Below are 18,398 nucleotides of genomic sequence, written 5' to 3'. Positions count from 1 at the left end.
AATTTTTTGCCTGACTTTTTAAAAATGTATCTGCCTTGCTTTTTTTTCTTGTGCCGGACTTTTTAATTTTTTCATTTTTGCACAATTTCGCTCTAAATCATTTCTTCTTTTAGTCCTGTGACATAAAAGAACATCAGAGACACAAAACACACAATAGGAATTCTGTCTGATGTTTTTATCCTCTTTGTGTTTCAGTCTGCAGCTCCGCTCGTCGTCTCCTCCCTCACAGACGGACCTCGTCCTCCTGACAGTCTGACGCTCCACCCGTCCTCAGGACACTCCGGTTAGTCTCCACCCGCCCCTCACATTTACCTGCTGACCCTTTGGAGGGGCCCCACCCCTATGTTGGGAACCACTGGACTAAACTAGCTAACTGTATATAAGTAGTGTAAACTAGCTCCACCTCCAGCAGCTACAACAGTAACTATGCTGCTCTAACACTGATGCTTCACTATTAATAATCTAATGATGTCATAATAATAATATATCAGTCAGAGGACCAAACCACTTCTTTACTGTAATACTGCATACTACATCACTCATAATACTGCAGTACTTTACTGTATACTGCATACTACATCACTCATAATACTGCAGTACTTTTACTGTAATACTGCATACTACATCACTATAATACTGCAGTACTTTACTGTAATACTGCATACTACATCACTATAATACTGCAGTACTTTACTGTAATACTGCATACTACATCACTCATAATACTGCAGTACTTTAACTGTAATACTGCATACTACATCACTCATAATACTGCAGTACTTTTACTGTAATACTGCATACTAGCATCACTCATAATACTGCAGTACTTTAACTGTAATGCTGCATACTACATCACCTATAATACTGCAGTACTTTTACTGTAATACTGCATACTACTTGTTCCTGATGTGTGTAACAGGATGAGATGACTGATGAATCTCAGCAGAACAACAGAAGCAGCACATTGAAGAGTCTGAGAGAAGGAGACAGCAGCATGAAGGTACAGAGCTCACTCACATTCACACATTAACTTTAATTTGACCACTTTTTGAAATCCCTTTTTTTATTATATAATATTATTTAACCCAGTTTACAAAATTGGAAATAAAATGTGCAGCTGATAAACGTTTGTTTATAAAAGTTGAAAGTATGCTATGACCCACTTATAAACAAATAAAAGCAGATATTGCAAGATGGAACTCAAATCCATTTATGAGTTTAACACAAAGAATAGAATCAATTAAAATGAACATCCTTCCTAGGATTTTATATCTGTTTCAGGCTCTCCCCGTCGAAATTAAATCCCAACAATTTAATGAGTGGGACAAAATTCTTTCAAGATTCATCTGGCAAGGAAAAAAACCAAGAGTAAGATTTAAAACGTTGCAACTCCCCAAAAAAGAGGGTGGAATGGCAGTCCCACATTTAAGAAATTACTTTTACTCAACTCAGATCAAGCCATTATTAAATTATGTAATCAGGAATATAACGCTAGATGGAAAGATATAGAAAAGACCTAATTAGGGATTCCCCAATTCAAGCAGTGTTAGGCAATAAGGAAATAAAACAAACAATAAGTAAACTAAAAACCCATGGCTGAAGTTCCAACTTAAAATCTGGAACACAATCAAAACAGAATATAAATTACTGGATAAATTATGGTTCATCAGATGGATTGCATATGATCCTGACTTCAAACCAAACCAATTAGACCTCAGATTCAAAACCTGGACAAGCAAAGGGATCTCAACAATTTTACTCACTTACAAATAAAGGAATACTAAAAGACTTCCAAACGCTAAGAAGAGAATTCTCCTTAGAACAGCAGGACTTTTACAGATTCTTGCAACTTCGTAATTATTTTGATAATGCAACAAATCACTTCCCGTAGACCTAGAGGATGCAATAGTAAAAGAATTCTTGAGGTCATACTCAAATGAGTCAATTAAAGGCGCCATCTCAAGGTTGTACAAAGGCCCTCCTAACAAAAAAACCATACACCACAGAATATATCAAAAATAAATGGGAAAAAGAAGGACAACTTGACATAACCAAAAGAAGAATGGCTTAACTACTGCAAAGATTCTGTGGAGATGCACAAGTGCACATACATGGAGGGAATTTGCGTGGAAGTGTTGATAAGATTTTTTACTACCAAAGATGAAAATTCATTACACAGGAAGACCCCATATGCTGGAGAGGATGTGGAGGTCGGGATGCAAATCATTGGCATATATTTTGGAAAATGCCCAGGGTTGCAGAATTTTTGGTCAGATGTTCATAAAACAATGGAGGAGATATTTCATATACAGATACCCAACCAATTTGAAACCTTATCTTAGGCAAATCAGATTTTATTATTGGAAACACTAATAGATATCTTTTTATAATTATGGTAACTGTAGCTAAGGAAAAATATCACTAGACACTGGCTTCACCCGAACCTCCTACAGTGAGTGAATGGATGGACACGGTTGACGACATATATCGAATGGAAAAAGTCACACACTCACTTAATCTACAGATGGACAGATTTAATAAAATATGGTCAAAGTGGATCTCCTTTGTTGAAAAAAGACGACTAACTGAAGGGACACGACAGAATGATCCTTATTAAACAACAAAACATTGGGGTCTTTTCCTTATCTGAACACACAAAAAGAATATAGGCCTACTACTGCTGCTAGTTCAACCTCCCATATGTGTTGATATTCTCTAATCAACCTGTGTTTTCTAATATACATCCCGAGTTCTTATGTTTCTTCTGTTCTATTGAAGTTAACTTAAAAAAATATATATATTTTTCATTGCTGGTATTGTGACATATCTTAACTAAATATTTTATTGTTTGTGGGGGGTAAAGAAAGAAAAAGAAAAAAAAAGCACAACAGAGTTAATAATACAGTATAAATTGTTCTGGGTGGTTTTGAAAATACTCAGTACGCCACTGTTAGACTTTGTTCTTTACATTTACTTCCTTTAACAAGTGTAATGGATGTTTCATATGTGTACTGTACCTTGCATTGAATAAAAATTTTTAAATTAAAAAAAAAAAAAAAAAAAGTTGAAAGTATGAAAGTTTATTACAGACTTTGTTTTGTCAGCTGGTGCATAAAATATCCCAGAAACCCAGAACACCATCACCTTGACCCAGTGTGTGTGTGTTGTGTGTGTGTGTTGTGTGTTATTGTGTGTTGTGTGTGTGTGTTATTGTGTGTTATGGTGTGTTATTGTGTGTGTGTGTGTGTGTTATTGTGTGTTATTGCGTGTGTCTGTCTCTGTCTGTGTGTGTGTCTCTGTCTGTGTGTGTGTGTGTGTGTCTGTGTGTGTGTGTGTTATGGTGTGTTATTGTGTGTGTTTGTGTGTGTGTGTGTGTGTTATTGTGTGTTATTGTGTGTGTGTGTGTGTGCGTGTGTGTGTTATTGTGTGTGTTATTGTGTGTTATTGTGTGTTATTCGTGTGTTACAGAGGCTTGCAGCTGCAGAGTCTCCAGTAAAGGAGCTTCAGGCTGTCTGCGTGCCGTTGGATCAGCAGGTAAACACAATAAATCACTTTACATCGTTATAAAGATAAAGTGAATTAATAAAGTGGTCTGCTGGTGTCAAACATGAGGCCCGTGGGCCAGAACTGGCTCGCCGAGGAGTCCAATCCGGCCCAAATCTTTCCTGTCTTATTTTCCTTCCTTCCTTCCTTCCTTCCTTCCTTCCTTTCATCTTTCCTTCCTGTCTTATTTTCCTTTTTTCCTTCCTTCCTTCCTTCCTTCCTTCCTTCCTTCCTTCCTTCCTTTCATCTTTCCTTTCATCTTTCCTTCCTGTCTTATTTTCCTTCCTTCCTTCATTCCTTCCTTCCTTCTTATGACTTCCTTTCATCTTTCCTTCCTGTCTAATTTTCCTTTTTTCCTTCCTTCCTTCCTTCCTTCCTTCCTTCCTTCCTTCCTTCCTTCCTTCCTTCCTTCCTTTGACTCTGCTGGTTTATAGTAAAGCAGATAAACTCTCTCGTTCTCCTCTGAGGCTCAAACATCTAACGACACTTTACAGATTCTCCTCTGTGCTGGTTAACAGTCGGAGGTCTGAGATTTCAGTTTTAGTTACTTATTAAAAACACATTTAAGTTCCTGTGAGACTTTTTCTCCTGACATAGAAAACATGAAAGGATTTAAAGTGTTTGCATCTATCTGTGAAGGATCCTCCGCTGCTTCCTCTCTCTCACATCCTTTAAATCTGTCTGTGTTTAAACCCGCCTGTTGTCCTCAGGTCAAGGAAGGAAGGAAGGGAGGAAGAAGGAAGGAAGGGAGGAAGGAGGGAGAAGGAAGGAAAGGAAGGGAAGGAATGGAAGGGAGGGAGAAAGGGACGATAATGATGCCCCCCCCCCCCCCCCCCCTCTATTAAAGGAACATCTTAAATCCAGACGACACGTTTAACGATCTGTTTGTGTCCTTCACTTCTGCTGCAGCTGATTGATTACTGATCTGTGTGTGTGTGTGTGTGTATGCGTGTGTGTGTGTGTGTGTGTGTGTGTGTATGTATGTGTGTGTGTGTGTGTATGCGTGTGTGTGTGTGTGTGTGTGTGTGTGTGTGTGTGTGTGTGTGTGTGTGTGTGTGTGTGTATGTGTGTGTAGTCCTGCAGGTCTTACAGCAGTCAACACACCGCAGCGTCTCCTCCTCTGATCAGCCCCGACCTGCCGCCCGCCAACAGAGGTACAAACACACACACACACACACACACACACACACACACCACACACACACACACACACACACACACACACACACACACTGATGTTAAAACAACATTCATATTTCATCCAGTTACAGTCCTTTACCATTCTACATTTAAATAGTAAAAAACTTTCATCACCAAAGAACCAAAGATGTTTACATTTTTTAGTTTTTATGTGTTTGATTATCTTCTTTATGACATCATTAAATTATTAAAAATATTAAAGACTATCCCCCCCCCCCCCCAAAACAAACTGTCCTCTGGTAGCAGATACAGGATCTTAAAGACCTGTGGGCCATCAGCCTGATGAGTCTTTAGTCTTAACTGTAATACTTTATTTATTTAAGTATTTATTTAAGTTTTTTACAATATTTATTCCCCCATTGTATGATTGTGTATAATGTTCATTTTTATTGATCACTGAGCCTTTGTTTCAGGTGTAGCTCTCCTTATCTTGTTGTTGTTGTTGTTGTTTTATTTTATTTTATTTTATTTTATTTTATTTTATTTTATTTTATTTTATTTTATTTTATTTTTTCTGTTCTATTCTATTGTAATTTATTTTATTTTATTTTATTTTATTTTGTTGTATTTTATTTTGTTTTATTTTATTATTTTTTATTTTTTTATTTTTGTATTTTTTTATTTTTTATTTTTTTTATTTTTTTTTTATTATTTTTTTTTTATTATATCATATCATATTATATCATATCATAACTCTAATTTTATATCATATTTTTTTGTTATTTCCCTTGATTTTTTGTCTTTGTGCAGCACTTTGTAACTTGTTGTTTTATAATAATAATAATAATAATAATAATAATACTAATAACCTGACTCTCCTCTGCAGACCCGTCGTGCTGCGCCGTCGTTCCCGGTCAGGAGACGCTGCTGGAGATCAGTAAAGGCCGATCAGGACTTGGACTCAGTATAGTGGGAGGACGAGACACACAGCTGGTATTACACACATTATCAGATATGACTGAGTGATTGATCGATTGATTGATTGATTGATTGATCGACTGATTGATTGATTGATTGATTGAGTGTTTTAAATCATAATAAACACCAAAGGCAAACATCTCAAACAGAATCGTCTTATTATGATGAATAAATCTGCCGTTAATAGTCTATAAATCTTACATATTGATTATTATAACTGTGTATTTATTATCTTCAGGAAAACACACAATCGTTTCTCAGCTGGTAGTTATGACTTCATCACGTCTTCCTCAGCAGCTTTCTGTCTCAGTGTCACAGTTTGTGCTGATCGATGCTTCATGAATCAGCAGAAACTCAGCGAGCAGCCGGAGGAGCTCAGATAAACTCACTGAAGGATTTTATGCTCGTCTGAGGTGTAAAAATCAGATGTGAGCAGACTGAGTGAATAAATGATGAAGCTCTGTAACTGTAACCTTCCTCACATCAATACATCATCTAACAGAAAAACGTCATATTTCCATCATGTTTTCCATCGGTCGCTCTTTTTACTTACTTGAAATTCAATTAACCTTCCTGTCGTCCTCCCGGGTCAGATTGACCCCGTCTGTTTTGACTGTTCCTTCTTTCCTCCCTTCCTTCCGTCTGTCCTTCCTCCCTCCCTCCTTCTCTCTTTCTTTCCTACCTTCCTTCTTTATTTCCTCCATCCCCCTTTCTTCCTTCCTTCCTCCCTCCCTCCTTCTTTCTTTCCTTCCTTCCTTCCTCCCTCCTACCTTCCTACCTTTCCTTCCTTCCTTCCTACCTTCCTTCCCTCCTACCTTCATTCCTTCCTTCTTTCCTTCCTCCCTACTTTCCTTCTTCCTTCCTCCCTTCCTTCCTCCCTCAATTCCTTCCTTCTTCCTTCCTCCCTCCCTCCCTCCCTTCCTTCCTTCTTCCTCCCTTCCTTCCTTGACTCGAGGACAACAGTAGGGTTTAAAAAACATTGCCTCAGCAGGTTGTTTCATTGATTTCTGACAGTTTTCGTGTCTCTGAGGGTTAAAAATCAGACTTATGCATCGACTTGTAGAATTGAAGAATTTGTTTATTGCAAGAAAACACAAGAAATGCAGTGTGTTGACTTTTCTCTTGTTTCTGAGCTTTATTTTGGAGGGAAATTTCACCTCTTCTTGTCTCCTCCAGGACGCCATAGTGATCCATGAGGTTTATGAAGAAGGAGCTGCAGCCAGAGACGGACGCCTGTGGGCAGGAGATCAGATACTGGAGGTAATCTCACTCAGTGCTGATGGTTATATTACTGCTGTTACTACTACAGTGGCTAATACTGCAGGGTAAACAACTCTGATAACAATAAATGAATCTATTATTAAAGAAGTAAATGAGCCTCCATCACTGCAGATCCTGTACAAGCAGTTATATGTTGGAAAAGTCATTGAAATAAAGAGGGGCGTCAATTATTAGTGCCACGGGTGCTAAGCTCCGAGGCACTCCCTCAGCAGTAATACTGCAGAGGAAGTATTACTGCTCATTAATGATGTTTCCACCTCACGAAGCAAGTAAGAGAAGTTTAACCTTCCTGTCGTCCTCCCGGGTCAAATTGACCCCGTCTGTTTTGACTGTTCCTTCTTTCTTCCCTTCCTTCCTCCCCCTTCTTTCCTTCCTTCCCTCCTTCCTCCCTTCCTTCCTTCCTGCTTTCCTTCCTTCCTCCCTTCCTTCTTTCCTCTGTCTTTCTTTCCTCCCTCCCTCCCTCCTACCTTCCCTTACTTCCTTCTTTCGTCCGTCCTTCCTTCCTTCCATCCTTTCGTTCCTCCTTTCCTTTCCTCCCTTCCTTCGTCCCTCCTTTCCTTCCTCCCTTCCTTCTTTCTGTTCCTCCCTCCTTTCATTCCTTCTTCCTTCCTTCCTTCCTTCCTCCCTTCTTCCTTCCTTCTTTCCTTTCCTTTCCTCCCTCCTTTCCTTCCTTCTTCCTCCCTCCCTCCCTCCCTCCCTCCTTTCCTTCCTTCCTCCTTTCCTTCCTTCTTCCTCCCTTCCATCCTTCCTTCCTCCCTCCTTTCCTTCCCTCTTCCTCCCTTCCTTCCTTGACTCGAGGACAACAGGAGGGTTAAGATAAGAGTATAAAAACATTCTTGCCTCTGGTCCAATATGTCAGATTAAAAGTCATTGTGCTCCTCAGTGAAGCTCCTCTGGGATCAAACTCTTTAATAATCAGGTGATCATCCTCTCTTCTTACCTGCAGAGTAATACTCTCTACATGTATAATAAATCCATCTGTTTCCCTGCAGCTGTCCGGAGATCAGATCAGATTACAGTTTCCTGCTTCCTGCTGGAGCCTCTTGATCTAAGAATAACAGACATAATGATTCTTATTCAGCAGCAGCACTGTGTCAGCATGTTTAATGTTCACTTCAGAGTAAAATGCAATGAGCTGATGCATGCTGGGAAATAGAAGAAGAAAAATATCACAAGGGACTCAAAACATTTATTATGAGGAGACTTATTATTTGATTTTATTTATTTTAAAGTAGGGATTATTAAATGTTTTTCTTTCTAATGTATCATTATCTGTTATTTATTTTATTAGCATAGTCACAAGTCAATTTATTTACATTACAGAAAATGAACCTTCATTCAATTCAATGACATCTATGAGTAAAACAACACAAATTAAAACAAGCCAAATAAATGTAAAAAAGAAAAGTAAGTGAAATAATTCGACATATAAAAAGTTAGATGATACAAACGTATATGTAGAAATACGTAGTTATTAAATATAATCAAGTAAAATGATTTTAAACCACATAAAAGTAAATACATCAGATGTTTTGGTCTGTTGGAGCAAAGAATGAGAGAAATTAGAAAGATTAAAGCTGCAGTTGGTAAGTCTTATAAAAGTAACTTTTTGTCATATTTGTAAGACTGTCACTATGTAAAGAGAATTACATGAAACTAGTAATCTGTAAAAAAAAAAAAAAAAAAAACAGGCTCATTTAGCCCGATCTATTGCTCCTACTGCAAATTGGCCAATTGCCAGAATCCACCGCGACCGGACAACAAGAACCAATCAGAGCCAGCATGGTGTCTGATGGAGTGTCTGACAGCTGTCAATCACTGCTCACGCACACACAGCCCCTCCCCCTTCCTCCTCAGCTCGGGAGAGCGGCTTCAGGAGCGTAGAGAAAGTAATGGCGCAGCAACAACAATCAGCGTGGACAAAACTACCGATACCTCCGTTACCAACAACAGCATACACGGTCGCGTGCCGTCGCACACGGTCAGCCTCCTCTGGGGGAGGGGCTTTGGAGGCAGAGCAGGAGTGCAGCGGAGAGGGAGGGGGAGGGATCTGAAAGTTGTACTTCTTCAAATTTGATGCTAAGTCCTCTCTCTCCTCAAAGTTACCGACTGCAGCTTTAAAGTTATTATGATCAATTATAACTGTATGTGTGTCTCCCCCTGCTGGACAAACACAGTAATGCTGCTGCTGCTGCTGCTGATGAGGATGATGATGATGAGGATGATGATGATGCTGATGATGCTGCTGATGATGATGATGGTGCTTGTGTGTGCAGGTGAACGGCGTGGACCTCCGCGGTGCTTCCCATGAAGAAGCCATCGCCGCGCTGCGACATACGCCAGCGAAGGTCCGTCTGACGGTTCTGAGAGACGAAGCTCAGTACAGAGACGAGGAGAACCTGGACCTGTTTAAGGTGGAACTGCAGAAGAAGAGCGGCAGAGGCCTCGGACTCAGCATCGTCGGGAAGAGGTCCGCCTTAACAGACAGCTGACATCACCTGTTATACAGTAGTACACACTTTACTGCAGTAAAAGTACCAAATACTGCAATCTACAAGTACTCCATAGTTTACACTACTTTATATACAGTTAGCTAGTTTAGTCCAGTGGTTCCCAACCTAGGGGTGGGGCCCCTCCAAAGGGTCAGCAGATAAATGTGAGGGGTGGTGAGATGATTAATGGGAGAGGAAAGAAGAACAACAGTACTGCAGTAAATGTACTTAGTTACTTTCTACCACTGTATGTATATATAATGGTGTGTATGTGTGTGTGTGTGTGTGTGTGTGTGTGTGTGTGTGTGTGTGTGTGTGTGTGTGTGTGTGTGTGTGTAGGAGTGGCAGTGGTGTGTTTATCTCTGAGGTTGTCAGAGGAGGAGCCGCTGAGCTGGACGGTCGTCTGATGCAGGGAGATCAGATTCTGTCCGTTAACGGAGACGACACGAAACACGCATCACAGGAAGCGGTCGCTGCCATACTGAAGGTCTCACACACACACACACACACACACACACACACACACACACACACACAGACAAACAATAACAATAACCTCAGGCAGCCGGCCCGGATCTCTGATTTCAAAGCTCTGTGCTCCTTTATTGTTTTTAATAATAATAATAATAATAAAATAAATACATGTGCAGCTGAGTTCTGTTTGTCTGAAGCTGCTCTACAATGTTTCTTCTTCAGGTATAATAAAACAGCTGCTTCAGTAGCTCAGGTCTGATGAGATGAAGACATTTAAAATGATTTCTATGTTGAATTCTGGCAACGTTTGTTCAGGTTTTAAAAGTTTAACTCTCCAGTTGTCCTCGAGTCAAGGAAAGAAGGGAGAAAGAAAGAAAGAAAGAAAGAAAGAAAGAAAGAAAGAAAGAAAGAAAGAAAGAGGGAGAAGGGAGGGAGGAAGAAGGAAGGAAAGGAGAGAGGAAGGAAGGAAGGAAGGAAGGAGGAAAGACAGAAGGAGGGAGGAAGGAAGGACAGAAGGAAGGGAAGAAAGAGAGAGGAAGGAAAGAAAGAGATAAGGAGGGAGGAAAGAAGGAACAGTTAAAACAGACGGGGTCAATTTGACCCGGGAGGACGACACGAAGTTTAAATCCCATAAATGACCGTCCACTCTGCAGCCTTGGTTGCTAAGGTGTTCGTCCACTCTCATATTTCAGATGTGATAAAGAGACGGGAGCTAAAACAGGCTGAACTGAGCGGCTGCATAAAGGACCAGTAGAAGATAGATAACTGGAAATCATGCAAAGATATTCCAGTAGAGACTCAGAATATTAATATAGAAGCTGGAGATGTGAAGGATATGGTGACAGGGAGGTTTGAAGGCATGGAAGATAAAGTTTGACATCCGCTCTGTGTGTGTGTGTGTGTGTGTGTGTGTGTGTGTGTGTGTGTGTGTGTGTGTGTGTGTGTGTGTGTGTGTGTGTGTGTGTGTGTGTGTGTGTGTGTGTGTGTGTGTCTAACCCTAACCCTGCAGTGTGTTCGCGGTCCGGTCCAGTTGGAGTTCGGCCGACTCAAAGCTGCTTCCTGGATCTCATGCAGGCGTAACTCCCAGGGAAGCCAGGTGAGCGTTTCTCTCTCTGTGAGATAAAGTGTGAATAAGAATAAAGGATGATCATCACAGAGGGGAGAGGAGAGGAATTAAATAGCTTATCTAATGTTAACATGGAGAAATGACAGGATCTGGTCTGTAATAGACATTCAGCAGGATAAAGCACCAGAGAGCTGAAAGTTTAATCTTCGGGGTCAAAGGTCAGTCAGATCTGAACACACAGACATGAATCACATGTTGATATGATCCAATGTAACTCACACTTCATAAGAATATCATTATCTCTGACGTTCATCAACAATAAAACATAAAACCATTCAGACAGTTTGTTTATCGTGCAGCTGGGTAACATGAGCTTTATTACCTTTTAGATTCTAACATATGTTTTAATGATGATTTGAATATAAACTGGAAGTTTTTATGTGTGTCAGATGAGTCACATCAGTGGGAACAGCTCAGGCGTCGTGGCTCCGCTCCTCACACAGACCCCGACCTCAGCTGACCCGCTGACCTCTGACCCCCCCACCTCTACCTCCACGGCGCCCCCCCCCTCCGCCCCTCAACAACAACACCACGAAGCCCTCCAGTGACATCACTTCCTGCCCTGCTGACAGCGCAGGTACAAAGTTGTGTTAAAAATCGCTTGTTGTTGGTTTGTCTTTGTAAACAGGATGAAGGATTTTCATGACTGGTTTCATGTTATTTTTGTTTGGGTTTGCAGGAACAGACGCTGACATCCGTACAGTGGAGATCACCAGGGTAAAGTACACACACACACACACACACACACACACACACACACACTCTGGTTGATGTCTGCAGGTTCTCTGACCTCTGACTTCTGTACTTTGTGTTGTCAGCATCAGCAAAGTTAAAACAGAGCGAAAGAGGCTTCAGACTCCTGTAGAAGGAAACATTAAAGTGAAGCATGTATTATATATTAATTACCATGTGATACGTTTTGCAGTTTGTAAACAAAACAAAAAATCATGAATTAAACTTCACAAAAACAAAACAAACCATTTTCTTGCAACTGATATTAGGAGAGATATTAAAGTTATTAGTGATTAGTGGCTACTGATAACTGTTTTTAGTCTTTTTATTCTATTTTATTCTATTTGTTGTGATGTACTACTTTATTGTATGCTATCTTATTATTATCATTCATTTTTTAACTTTTGATCAAATTTTTAATTTTTAATTTTTAATTTTTAATTTTTAATTTTTAATTTTTTATTTTTTTATTTTTTTATTTTTTTATTTTTTTATTTTTTATTTTTTATTTTTAAATTTTCTAAACATTTTTATCATCTTTATTTTCTCTCGTGTGCATTGGTCTCAATTTTTGTCTTTTAATTTATTCTGTGTTTTGTTCTCTCGTTGGTTTTTTTCTTCATGTTGTCAGTCGTTCTGTTTTATTATCAGCTTGTCAATCAACCGTGAACTTTGAACTACTTTAACCTGAATGAAAGCTACTGTATGAATAATGTCTGACATTGATTGATTGATTGATTGATTAGTGGATTTGGGAGACAGCAGAGGAAATTAACGCTAACCTGTGTCTTTTCTTTAACTTTTACTGATAAATAATTTCCCTCCTCATGTGTCCCTCGTTCTCTTTGCCTCTCAGGGTGTGAGCGACTCTCTGGGAGTGAGTATAGCGGGGGGGAAAGGAAGCCCGCTGGGAGACATTCCCATCTTCATCGCCATGATCCAGGCCAACGGTGTCGCCGCCAAGACGCACCGACTCAAGGTAGAGAGAGTGTTGGATTGTGTGTCTTTGTGTGTGTGTTTATGGGTGTGTGTCTGTGGGTCTCACTGACGCTCTGTGTGTGTGTGTGTGTGTGTGTGTGTGTGTGTGTGTGTGTGTGTGTAGGTGGGAGACAGGATCGTCAGTATCAACAGTCAGTCAGTAGACGGTCTGTCACACAGCGAGGTCGTCAACATGCTGAAGAACAGCTACGGAAATATCAGCCTGCAGGTAATACACACACACACACACACACACACACACATACACACACACACACTCACACACAAACACACACACACACACACACAGAGAAAAGATAAAAAGTACAAAAATTGAAGCAGCAGAATCAGAAATGTCATCTTTCATTTTTTATTCCACACATGCTTCTTTGTCAAAACCTGCTGCCTACATTACCCACAATGCACCTGCATGTGATGTTAGTATCGGCTAATGCAGCCTGGAGCTACAGAAGTCTGCTAACCTCACAGCTTTCTAAATCCACACCTCCAGATTGATTTACTTTTAAAACTTGTCTTAAACCCCTATTAAAATGTTGGAATGCAAATCTGTACATCCAGTTTGTTGCCGACACTTATGCGTGTGTCGTTTACATAATTTCTTATATGTCGAAGGCAGAAATGGAGATGTGATTGTTGCTAGATAATGCCCAAAGAGAAGCATCAAAGTACACAAACACACACACTAACACACAAACATAATAACACACACACACACACACACTGACATAATAACACACACACTCTCACACACACACACACACACACACTGACATAATAACACACGCTCTCTTTCACACACACACTGACATAATAACACACTCTCTCTCTCACACACATACACACACACACACACACACACACTGGCATAATAACACACACTCTCTCTCACACACACACACTGACATAATAACACACACTCACACGCACAGACATTACAACACAAAAGTCCCATTTTTCACCCATTTTCATTCCCATTTTTTGTCATTGTATTGTTAAAAACCATACAACGAAATTGGAGTGCTACTCTTGTAACGTGCTGCAAGTTATAAAAGAACACATCCTCCACACATTCGTTCAGACATGTTCGACACCAGAAGAAGAAATAAAGGATGTGGAGAGAAACTACAAGACAAACACGGACTGAGAGCGTGAAGCGTTTTAATACAGAACGCAGATTATTTTAATTAATGTTTTCTCTACTGCTCTTATTGATCAGTGTGGTCACACCTGTGTGTGTGTGTGTGTGTGTGTGTGTGTGTGTGTGTGTGTGTGTGTGTGTGTGTGTGTGTGTGTGTGTGTGTGTGTGTGTGTGTGTGTGTGTGTGTGCATGTGTGTGTGTATGTGTTTTATCAGCGTGGTCCAGCTGACTGAGCTGTGCTGTTGCATGCTGGGAGTGTGATAGCAGCAGGCAGAACAGGCCTTTATGTTAATGAAGCTTCTTTATCAGCCTGCAGCAGATTCATGAAGCTCCCTCCAACCTTTTTCTTCCTCTTCTTTTTCTTCCCTCATTCATCCAACACATAGTGTCACACTAAAATAAATAGGAAGGAGTGAGTTTATATTTGACTTTTAAGCTGTTTCCATCCACCTGTTTTTATTCACATTTTCAATTTTGTGCATAAATAACTAAGGTGGAAACACAAATAATTATGGATGGAACCATAGCTGGCTTTTAACCCAGAATAAATCACTGTGGACTCATTTCTGTCGGATTTTGTCATTTGTTGTGCAGTTTGAGGTCATGATGCTTCATTAATCACCTGACTGTCACATAGTCGTTGGATTTTTAGCAACTTAGACATTCTGTAGACAATCTGTCTGCAGTTTGAGCAGTTCCACAGTCCGATATTTATATTTATTAATACTAATATATATTATATTTTTGAATATGTTCACTGCAATAATCTGTTGTGTACTTGCTTTGTACCTGATGTAAAAATGTATGTAATGGTATTTGTGTGTGTGTGTGTGTGTGTGTGTGTGTGTGTGTGTGTGTGTGTGTGTTTGTGTGTGTTGTATCTCAGGTGGTTGCGGACACCAACATCAGCGCCATTGCCAGTCAGGTGGAGAGTTTGTCCAGCAGCTCCAGTCTGACAGCCAACACTGACACACACACAGCTGAGCCAGAGTGAGTACACACACACACACACACACACACACACACACACACACACACACACAGACACACACACACACACAAACTGTAAGTTGTGTATCAGAACAGAAGTTTTTTCTTCTTCCCTCTCCTGTTTTACTGCAGTACTTTAACTACATTAAGCTCTTACTGCTTGTTGACTCTCTCAGGGGTCCGCGACCTCGCAGCATCAGTCTGGAAAAAGGTTCGGAGGGACTCGGCTTCAGCATCGTCGGAGGTTTCGGCAGCCCACACGGAGACCTGCCGATCTACGTTAAGACCGTCTTCAGCAAGGTCAGAACATGTTCGACTGTATGTACGCGCTGAAATATAAATTAGTGTGTTTCAGGAAGTACTTTAACATAAAAACATTAAACTGTGAAGGTAAAACACTGTAAGGCAGATGTAAACAGGCCGTGTGTGTGTGTGTGTGTGTGTGTGTGTGTGTGTGTGTGTGTGTGTGTGTGTGTGTGTGTGTGTGTGTGTGTGTGTGTGTGTTTCAGGGTGCGGCAGCGGTGGACGGGCGTTTGAAGCGAGGAGATCAGATCCTGACGGTGAACGGCGAGACTCTGCAGGGAGCGACACACGAGCAGGCCGTTGCCATCCTGAAGAAACAGAGAGGGACTGTCACACTGGACGTCCTGTCCTAACACACACACACACACACACACACACACCTGCATGCACTAACACACACATACAAATCTCCAGATAAATCACACACACACACTTTGACTCTTTGATGGATCATGAACTCTGATCTTCCCAACATGCAAAAAAAAAAAAAGAAAAAAAAAGAAACAGCATCAAAGACAAACACACTTCCTGTTCGGACAGACAGGTTTATAAAACCTCTGATGTCAGACAGCAGAGACCAGACGAGTGTCTCCACCTGAAGACCTGTCAGAGATTTGCAACTTTAAAGGACGAGTTCACTGTTTTTCAAGTGTGTCTTAAACCAGCAGTCAGTTTCCTAAAGTAACAGTAAGTGTGTATATGTGTGTGTAATGATTCCTCCTGTTCATACTGACCATTAGAAGATCCCTTCATAATGCTCTTACAGTGGATTTATTTATAAAGTCATTCTTGGTGTGCTTCCATCATACCTTCACATCTACAACCTTTATATTAGTATGTGGAGTTATAATCTTCACTCCCAGGACCGATCTGTCCCTAAAGTCTGGATTTAACTGGTTAAAAAGGAAGTTTAAGTGAGCTGCTCCGTCTGCTTGGTATCTGCTGCACAATGACCTGAATCTTCACTGGAGACATTTAAAGTCACACTAAATGAAACACTAATTTACTCTGAGACAGACACATCTGGCTCTAGATGTCTTTAACTGATCCCTGATGTTAATGACTTGCAACATCACTTCCATTGAAAGCACATTAGAAGGAGATCTTTTAATAGTCAGTATGAACAGGAGGAATGTTTACAGAGAGGAAAACATCTTTACTGTTCATATGGAAGCCTGGCTGCTGCTTTAAGACTCACTTGGAAAAAATTGTGAAACACTAAAATTGTGGACATGTCAGAATATCGTCTTAAACAAATGAAGAGACACTACGGACTTATGATGGAGAGAAACATCCTGTTGATGTATTTCGGAGGAAGAAAAAGGGAAGTGTTGCTGAATAGATGTCACTTTGCAGCTGCACATGTTAGTTTAGCATCTTCTGTGTGGTAAAAAGGCCGGTTAGCTTTTATTTAGCAGAAACTGCTCCGACATCCATGATGTCTTGCTGCTGCCATATAAATACACCACCGGACTGTCCACATACTTCTGGCCATATAGTGTAATATGCTTTTTTTGTTATAATAGGGATACTTCACTCTGACTGTTGTGATTTGTTTGATAATGAAGAATTTACACAATCTGTTAGGGTTAATTGTTTTCAGTTTTTCATATAAAAAAATCCAGTAATTTGGTTTAATTTATTTTTAATATTCAGAAATGTAAAAAAAAAAAAAAAAAAAAAGGATCTGATTTAAGTGTATGGGATTAAATTTATGTTTAAATAATAATTGAACAAGAATGAAACAAAAATATAAATAAATTATAAGTGAATAAAAAGAAGAAAAATTACAATAAATCTATAAAAGAGTTATATTCTTCAAATTCACATCAGCAGCGATCATACCTATATGATTATTTAATTACTAATAATAACATCAGATCAATTAAGAGGATGATAACTGTCCCTTAAGAACATAACGAGTTAGTGGGGAGAATTAATCTAAGTCGTACCACTGTTGTATAGTTTTATTTATATTTTTGTTTAATTTTCAGAAGATTTCGTTCACTTATTACGACACAATTAATCCCAAGTGTGTGAAACTCAGATTATTAGCCGTGCAGAAGTTAAAGATAATTTAAAGGTGCTTAATTTTCTGTTTTTTTCCACTTTATTTCATGTTAGTGGGGTAAAAGAAACCACTTTCACCCCCACGATGATGTTGAAAGCAGGTGTGAATGTCCTGCTCACACACACACAGGTGTTTTCACAACAATAATATGTACGTTAATCAGCATTTACAGGTAAAACAGGTGTCAATCAAGCACAATCAGCAAACAGACCTGGAAAAGAAAAAGTCTGATCGAGCTGAATAAGTGAAAACACCTGCTGGAGTGTTAAATTGAAGATTAAACTGATTAAAAAGCTGCTGATAATCTTGTTTTTGCTGCCCTCTAGTGACAGAGAAGTGTACTACAGCATCACTGTAACACACAGTCAAACAGCTTGTGAGTTAAAACAGGGAGCTGTAATTAAAATATAACATTATTGACAGCATATACAAAACCAATACCTGACATTTATCATCATATTTCTGTCAAATTTAGTTAAAGTGTCTTATTTAGCCAAACAAGGTCTTTAAATGCTTAGAAAAAAGTGCCATAATTTGTGGAAAATTAGATGTTTTTAGTTCACTGTTGCACATTTAATTCCTCACACACACACAGAAACATTAAAGCCGATTTAATCCCATTTTCCTTCCAGTAACGAATCCATACGACACATAAAGAAGCGTTATATATATATATATAATGTTAAATATTCATGTGTCTCCATGGAGATGACTCTCAGGACTTTGGTGGGCTTGGAGAGATCACCTGTCGCCCCCGGCAACAGATACAGTGTCTTCCACATGATCGTTATCATGGAAAGAAAAATTATAAAATGTGTCTCCATGGAGATTTAAAAGAAAAAGAAAAAGGCTTTCTAGAAGCAGACGTGAATAAAAGAAGCAGATCAACATTTAATGAAAATCTTTTGTCACAGAGATTTTTAGCTTAGCACAAAGAATGTAAGCGGATGGAAACTGCTAGCGGAGGGAAAAAACCAACAACTCAAAGTTAATTTCAATGTTTCCGATTTATTAGCAAAGAAAAACAAAAAAAACAAACTTTAACTCACTGGTTTCTGTTTTAGTGAACAGCTGAGACGTCACTTTAGTTGGCTGGTATGTACGGAGTCCAAGAGGGGACAAAAAAATACC

General features: G+C 39.5%; 1 protein-coding gene across 1 annotated transcript; it reads left to right on the top strand.

The window, feature by feature from the left end:
- The first annotated feature begins 924 nt into the window (after positions 1–924).
- LOC133985310 (multiple PDZ domain protein-like) lies at positions 925–17,563 on the top strand. The gene is made up of 16 exons (XM_062424904.1): positions 925–1,000; positions 3,469–3,534; positions 4,619–4,697; positions 5,570–5,676; positions 6,838–6,921; positions 9,219–9,412; positions 9,774–9,921; positions 10,918–11,004; positions 11,424–11,480; positions 11,512–11,611; positions 11,714–11,751; positions 12,623–12,745; positions 12,869–12,973; positions 14,790–14,893; positions 15,070–15,193; positions 15,403–17,563. The coding sequence occupies exons 1-16, from the start codon at positions 926–928 to the stop codon at positions 15,547–15,549; spliced, it is 1,638 nt and encodes a 545-aa protein (XP_062280888.1). The 5' UTR covers position 925; the 3' UTR covers positions 15,550–17,563.
- Positions 17,564–18,398: the final 835 nt, after the last annotated feature.

Source organism: Scomber scombrus, chromosome 8 (genome assembly GCF_963691925.1).
Source record: "Scomber scombrus chromosome 8, fScoSco1.1, whole genome shotgun sequence".
In the NCBI taxonomy this organism is placed as follows: domain Eukaryota; kingdom Metazoa; phylum Chordata; class Actinopteri; order Scombriformes; family Scombridae; genus Scomber; species Scomber scombrus.
The sequence above is the reverse complement of the archived record's forward strand: the minus strand, read 5'-3'. Positions and strand labels throughout refer to the sequence as shown.